Here is a 7165-nt window from a genome sequence, read left to right on the forward strand (position 1 = left end):
TATTCCCTGCATATTTACGTCCTTATCATGCTGTGATGTTATATGCATACACTCATGTAAATGATGTTCATTAATTTGCATTGTCCTTAATAAACAAATCTTAATCTACTAACACAGACCCAGTACAGTCAGTACTAACACAGACCCAGTATAGTACAGTACTAACACAGACCCAGTACAGTCAGTACTAACACAGACACAGTATAGTACAGTAATAACACAGACCCAGTATGTTACATTTACATTTAGTCATTTAGCTGACGCTTTTATCCATAGCGACTTACAAGTTCTGTACGACAAGTCATCAGGAAGGGCACAACTCTATCAGCTGAGGCTACGAGCGTTTTGTGAACAGAAACCGCAAAAGTCGTCTTGCGGTTTCACTTTTAATTTTGCGTTTAGACGAGCGTTTTGGGGTGGAATTCTCTGTGCAGACGAGGCTGTAACGACGGAGCACCGCTGTCACACGATTGGCGCATATGTCACATGATGTGCTGTGAAGACCCGCCCTACTCTGCCTCTGATTCGCAGACTGTGGATGGGAAATGTGATTGGACCAAAGCAGAGTCACTCACAGACAGTGGGTCCACTCACGCCGCGGGACAGATTCTTGTGTATTTAACCCTTTCACTGCCACACGACAGCCGGTTGTGTGATAGTAAAGGGTTAACCTTCTGTCGTGTGGCAGTGAAAGGGTTAAAAGTACTGCTATAACGCTACGTTCAGAACACAGAACGGCGCGGGCCAGTCGAGGCACCTGCTGGCCCTGTAATTGGAATGAGTACACTTTAAATCCTTTAACGAGGATCCATTGGAGGGCAAGTCTGGTGCCAGCAGCCGCGGTAATTCCAGCTCCAATAGCGTATCTTAAAACTGGACTGATTCTTGTGTCTTTAAAAGTACTGCCAATGTAGCCTTCAAGTGATCTCCGTTGATATAGTCAGACATGCTTGCTTTGTTTACATCTCGGCTACTGGCGCTTACCTGCTACCTGTGACGTAAGCAGTACGCGCGACCAGAGCCGTGACAACCCTTTCGTCATCGTTTTAACAGATTTATACGGTTTGATAGTTTAGACGAAAGCGCAAAGGTTTTGCGTTTCTAGGAATTCCACCCTGGAAGGTAGTCTCACTTTTGTGCGGTTTCACCCCGTAAAAACGCAGTTTCCGTATAAACGAAAGGCACATCCGTAAAAATATTTTTGCGGATTCACCTGCTAGCGTTTCCGTCTAAACGGGGCCTGAGTAACAATGTTCATCAAAGTGTTGACGAGTGCTACAGTGTAGGTTACCTTATTAGGACAAGTGCATGACAGTAAGGTTAGTTAGGGTTAGATTTGAATATATATATTGTAACTGCAGGCGTGTCACAGTGTAATTCAAGTTACGCTTCAGTATGATGTCATAGTAGAACCGGTTAGAACAGGCTAGAACGTTCTGGAAGTTTGAGGATGCCGAAGTGATGTCATAGCAGAACCTTCCAGAACTTCGCTCCACAGTGTGTATAAATAGAGAGAAGTCACAAGGGTCGATCGCTCACTCCTCCACAACCATCAGCCGAGACACACCGACACCAGAGCTCCTAAATTTCCTCTCGTATTGCATGCAGTCAACAAGGTACGTTTGGGGCCGTAATGTGCTTGTAGGTTAAGTTCAGTGGGTTAAACAACCAACCTTGTAACCACTGCAGCAATGGTGTAGCCGTGTAGGCCTTCAAACACCATGATAATCTACTTTTTAAACACCATGATAAATCTAAATTCCAAACACTATGATAAATCCACTTTTCAAACACCATGATAAATAACTTTTCAAACACCATGATAATTTACTTTTCAAACACCATGATAATTTACTTTTCAAACACCCTGATAAATCTACTTTTCAAACACCATGACAATGAGGTGAAATAAACATTTGAAATGTGTATTGTTCCCTGTCTGTTTTTATCATATAGGTGTGGTTATACTACTATACTACTCTGGATTGTCTATCTATGTTATTCTAATGTTAATCTTAATCAAGGATGAAGACTATTTCACCATACATGACGCATCATAGCTTTTTGCTCACTGATGGGGTCCCATGTTGTGCAGTAGGTGCCCTTTTTTTCTTTTCGCCCCTGCCCTTCAAACAGCCTGAGTCCGCCACTGCACACACACACACACACATGCACCCTGCACTGCACCTTAACATGCACATACACTATACGCAAGACACCTGTAAAAATTTACAATTTTATTTTATATCTTACCTCATTTTTATATTTTATTTAGTTCTCTTTATTCCAGTATGGCTGTCTGTAACCATTGGTAACCACTTTCAAAAGAAAATGCCTAATCTCTGTCTGTGCAGTGGTAGAACAGGAAATGCTGAAAAAGCATGATCTAACTGTTCTACTGTGACCTGTTTACAAGATCCAATAATAAGACACCAAATCATTATGTTGATTATTTACACGTGTGAATGTTCATGCTCTATTGATTAATCAAAGCTAATTCATCATTGTGACATCATCGAGGGGAAGCAATTCTGAACAGCTTGTTTAGGCCAAACGGCAAGGAGTAGTCATTTTACCCCAGCACCTAAATGACATTCCAGACTGGCAAATCCATGAACACACACACACACACACTGCACTGCACCTTAATGTGCACTACACACAAGACACTGTAAATAATTGACTATTATATTACCTCATTTTATATTCTATTTGATGCTACTACTACTACTACTACTACTTATTGTTATCATTCTTGTATTCATTGATGTTTCTTAATTGTCTGAGTCTGAGCTCGAAACATAAGAATTTCATGACCTGCAATGCCCAGGGCTGTATTGTTGTGTATTTGAAGAAAGAACCTGAATTTGAACTTGTTTGACTAGATGTAATGTTCAATGAACTTTTAGACAACGTTGCCATCTAGTGGTTACCCCACTATAGGAAAGGCTTGTGCGTTTAGTGAGAGCATTACGGCAAACACCTGCGCTTCTTTTTACCGTACATGCTGTTAACATCAAATTCATATACTGGTGGTCACTGGTCATCATGGCAGCCATAGACGGAAGACGGACTGTATTTCCTCAGAAGTTGTGGTGAGTGAGCGATTCTCTTACTAAACGTGTCCTTGATGTTGCACGAAGGGACATTTATTATGGAATGCGCAATGCAATAATAATTATTTTTTTATTCGGCCATGTTTTTCCCTGGATAGCACAGTTATAACCTAGAAACAACGGGTACGGCTTAATGTTGATCTTTGATTCTGTTGACCGGGTCTTCACAGACGAGACGGGCATTCTCAGAAAGGAGACACTGACCGAACTCGCCGTTAAAAGTGAATACATGTAAACTAGCGATCGGATACTGTAGGTTGCATAGCGCTCGGTCTGTGGAAGTACTGTACAAATTGTTCCTTACAGTGTGGATTTTAGTTTTTTTTTCTTTTTCAGATGGCAGTACGAGGTGGAAAAATCTTTCCACTCTGAGGAAACCCGACGTTGTTGCCAAGGATCAAGCCGAAAACTCCTCGTAAAATTTCTTTTGACATGGAATGTGGTTTTCTAACTCATTTTTACTAACTACATTATAATTATAAGTTTATGGAATGCCACCATAACAAGAGTCATTGTCCTTTGTTTCAGTCATGGTGCTTTTATAAAACATAGTTCTAATGCAGTCTTGCAATAGGTGTAGGTTACACTACTAGGCGGGGTACAACTGGAATGTGAACTGTTGACACCCTCAACCTCAACCCCCCCCCCTCTTTAAACTACAATACACATCGCTCCCTCGCCTCTTTTGCTCTCTAAACAACAAGACACATCGCTCCCTGACCTCTTCTGCTCTCAGAACTACAAGACACATTTATCCCTGACCTCTTCTGCTCTCAGAACTACAAGATACATCGCTCCCTCACCTCTTCTGCTCTCTAAACTACAAGACACATCGCTCCCTGACCTTGTCTGCTCTCTAAACTACAAGACACATCGCTCCCTGACCTTGTCTGCTCTCTAAACTACAAGACACATCGCTCCCTGACCTTGTCTGCTCTCTAAACTATAAGACACCTGACCCCTTGCTCTCTCTCCCAGCACTGGAGATGGTGATGCTGTAGATGTACTTCAGCCCTTGTGAGACAACCATGATAATCATATCTTTTGGGACATCTAACATAAAATAGGTGCACATTTACCCAAAACATAATAGACAAACCAGCCAAACAATTATTTCTCTTTTGGAATTAAGATTCCCCCTACACACACACACACACAAAATAATGCCTCCATGGAGAGCACTTGGGAGTCGGCATTTACAATGGTCCAGTCCTTTCACCCAAGGGTTGGCTCTTTGTGTTATCACCTTTTGCATTCTGCTCCCTTTGTCTTGTCATCGGCTTCTCTACTCCTACTTTTTCATAAAGTCAATGTATTTGGACTCCATGAGCGAGGAGGTTCTACAGGACAGCTACGAGAGGGGGCAGGAGGCTTTGCGCTTTTGGCAGAGGACCTCCGCCTTGCTCTCCTCCGGCTTGGCAGATGCCGTCACGGGGCCTGAGCTGTTGGTCACCGTGGTGACGGCAAGGCGAACCGAGGGCCGGGACTTTCACTACCTGCTCCGGGTGACACGACGGCTGGCAGGTCTCCTGAGAGGCTGCGGGGAGCGGCGGTGCGCCGAGGTGCTGGTGTGCGACGTGGAAAGCGGTCCCATGACGAACGAGGACGCCTCCCTGCTGGAGAGCCACTTCCGAGTGGTGCGCCGCTCGCCCGAGGAGCGGCTGAGGGACGGGGCGAGCGGCAACACGTTCGAGAAGGAGAAGAGGGACTACGTCTATTGCCTGCGGAAAGGATGGGAGCTGGTGAGGCCCAAACACGTCATCGTGCTGGAGGACGACGCGTTACCGGCCCACGACTTCTTCGCCGTCGTAAAGGACGTTCTCTCACGTAGGTTTGCGCTCCACACCCTCTACATCAAACTCTACCACCCCGAGAGGCTGCAGCGCTACTGGAACCCAGAGCCGTACCGCATCCTGGAGTGGGCGGGGCTTGGACTGGTGGCAGCCACTGCGCTCCTCTTGACCTTTCCGCACTGTAACCCTTTCTCCCTGTCGTTCACCCTCTCCGTCCCACACCTGCTCTTCTTTACCGTGTATGTCATGGCCGCCGCGGAGCTGGTGGGCAGGCACTACCTCCTGGAGGTGCGGAGACTGTCCCCCCAGCTGTACGCCGTCGGGCCGGCCACCGAGTGCTGCACGCCCGCCATGCTCTACCCGGGGAACGCCTCACTCAGGGTGGCGGAGTATCTGGACGAGGAGCTCTGCGCCAAAGGGAACGCTAAGGACACGGTTCTGTACCGGAGGGCCAGGACCGCACCGGGAGAGAGGGCACACAGCCTGGAGCCCAACCTGATCAGCCACATCGGGGCTTACTCCTCTGTCAGGGCCAATCCGCCCAGGCCCAAGCTTCTCTGACATGCTTACGGAAGAACTAGGAGGGGTTGGAGTTGATCAATATTCTATTGACAGGGTTGAATTTCGGCAGTCTTGTTTACGTGACTCCGCTGTTGGAGAAAGTGGGTGGGGTTGGGGTTGGGGTTGGAGAGGCTGGGGATGGGGTCGGGCTTGCTGAGGTGGAAAGATACTCGTATAATTCAAGAATAACTACCGTTACCTCTGTCAAGTTTAGCTGAAGTTGTCGTTAACAGTAACTTGTCCACAAAATGACTCAAGTTAAAGATTGCACACAAAAACAAGTACTTAAAGTATTTAGTTACATTCAAAATCGTTTCCTTCCTAAGTTTAGTGATTACCAAATTTTTCGTGATCTTTGCAAAGTAAAATAATTTTATGGATTCTATGGATCAATATTTGGGTATAAATAGTAAATTTTTTGTCATATCGACAAGGATGTTATCAGAATGACTGTTCTTCTGAATGTCAGATCTGATCGTACTCGCTACTCTTAGGGGTCAAAATAAAACATCACCAAGTAAAAGAGTTATGACTCCAGTGGAAGTACTTTTATTTTAGTAAAAATTACAGTAACTAGAGTAGTTAATTTGATCAGTAATCAAATTGTTTCATTGTTGGAGTTAACAAATCACATTTAAAAAATGTCATCGGAAAATAATGATATCTGGTTTACTGCCTATACCGCCTGCTACCGTAGTCTGAATGCCACATGAGTGTCTGTGGGTCAGGGAGGACTGTTGAAACACTAAAGAAGAAGGTATCTTCAGAACCCCGACATTCTTACTACTTCATGTTTATCAGGTAAAGATAATCCATTCATAATCTCTTTTGTATTGGGGGGGGGGGGGGGGGCACTCAACCCTCCACAAACATGAAGTCATGTTACAGCATCACATTGCCAATACCTCGGTCCCTCTAATCAACAGAGGATCTTAAGATCATGTTTTCACACAGCCTTCATTTTTTAAATAATTATTCAGGAATATGGAGCATTTCATGTAGAGCCCGGACATTAGGCTGTAGCGTCCCATTGACAAGCATGACACCATCTGTGCCTTTAATGTTCTGTCTGTGACAGAGAGCACAGCTAGTTGGTTCATCGAAGCTAATGCATCCCCTTGTGACATCATTGAGGGGGAAGCAATTCTGAACCTCTTGTTAATCTGAAGATCTCAACCTTCAGCAAGGAGTACGTATGTGATATTTCTCCATCACCTAAATAACACACTGCCAGTCCTTACAGAGACGAACCATAACCTTACATAACTTTTCACACTGCCAGTCCATACAAAGTAAAACCCTAACCTAACATAATATTTCAGACAAATCTGGAATGTCCCCATTAACCCATAATGTACAGCAGAGTATAGATGTGTTTGACTCCAGTGTTTACAAGCATTCCCAGTGTAGACAAACACAAAATAGAACATGAAAAACTTATTTGACTGACATTTTAGTCGTCAGTCCTTGTATCAAGAACTCATTTATCTAGAGAATAAAAACACATCTCCATTCTTATTACTTATCTTTGGTGGTAGGGCTACTCATTTCTTTACATTTGGATCACTGATTGTGTCTTTAAATAAATAACTTCAAAAAGGTTAACTGTGTGTTCAAAGTGGAATGTGATGCGAATTATAAGCATGTGTGAAACAATTCACTTGTTAGTGACAAGACTTTCACAGAAATGTATTA

The 7165-nt window shown here is 44.2% G+C and overlaps 1 protein-coding gene across 1 annotated transcript; it reads left to right on the forward strand.

The window, feature by feature from the left end:
• Positions 1 to 3037: 3037 nt before the first annotated feature.
• Positions 3038 to 5554, forward strand: pgap4 (post-GPI attachment to proteins GalNAc transferase 4). Its single transcript, XM_084319542.1, has 2 exons — positions 3038 to 3095; positions 3453 to 5554. Exon 2 carries the CDS (start codon positions 4280 to 4282, stop codon positions 5468 to 5470), a length of 1191 nt encoding a protein of 396 aa, XP_084175668.1. The 5' UTR covers positions 3038 to 3095; positions 3453 to 4279; the 3' UTR covers positions 5471 to 5554.
• Positions 5555 to 7165: the final 1611 nt, after the last annotated feature.

This window comes from Notolepis coatsorum (assembly GCF_963971535.1).
Source record: "Notolepis coatsorum genome assembly, chromosome: 7".
Lineage (NCBI taxonomy): Eukaryota > Metazoa > Chordata > Actinopteri > Aulopiformes > Paralepididae > Notolepis > Notolepis coatsorum.

Excerpts from the sequence above, each read along its gene's own strand:
- pgap4 (XM_084319542.1), top strand. The coding sequence starts at position 4,280 with ATGCCTCCATGGAGAGCACTTGGGAGTCGGCATTTACAATGGTCCAGT.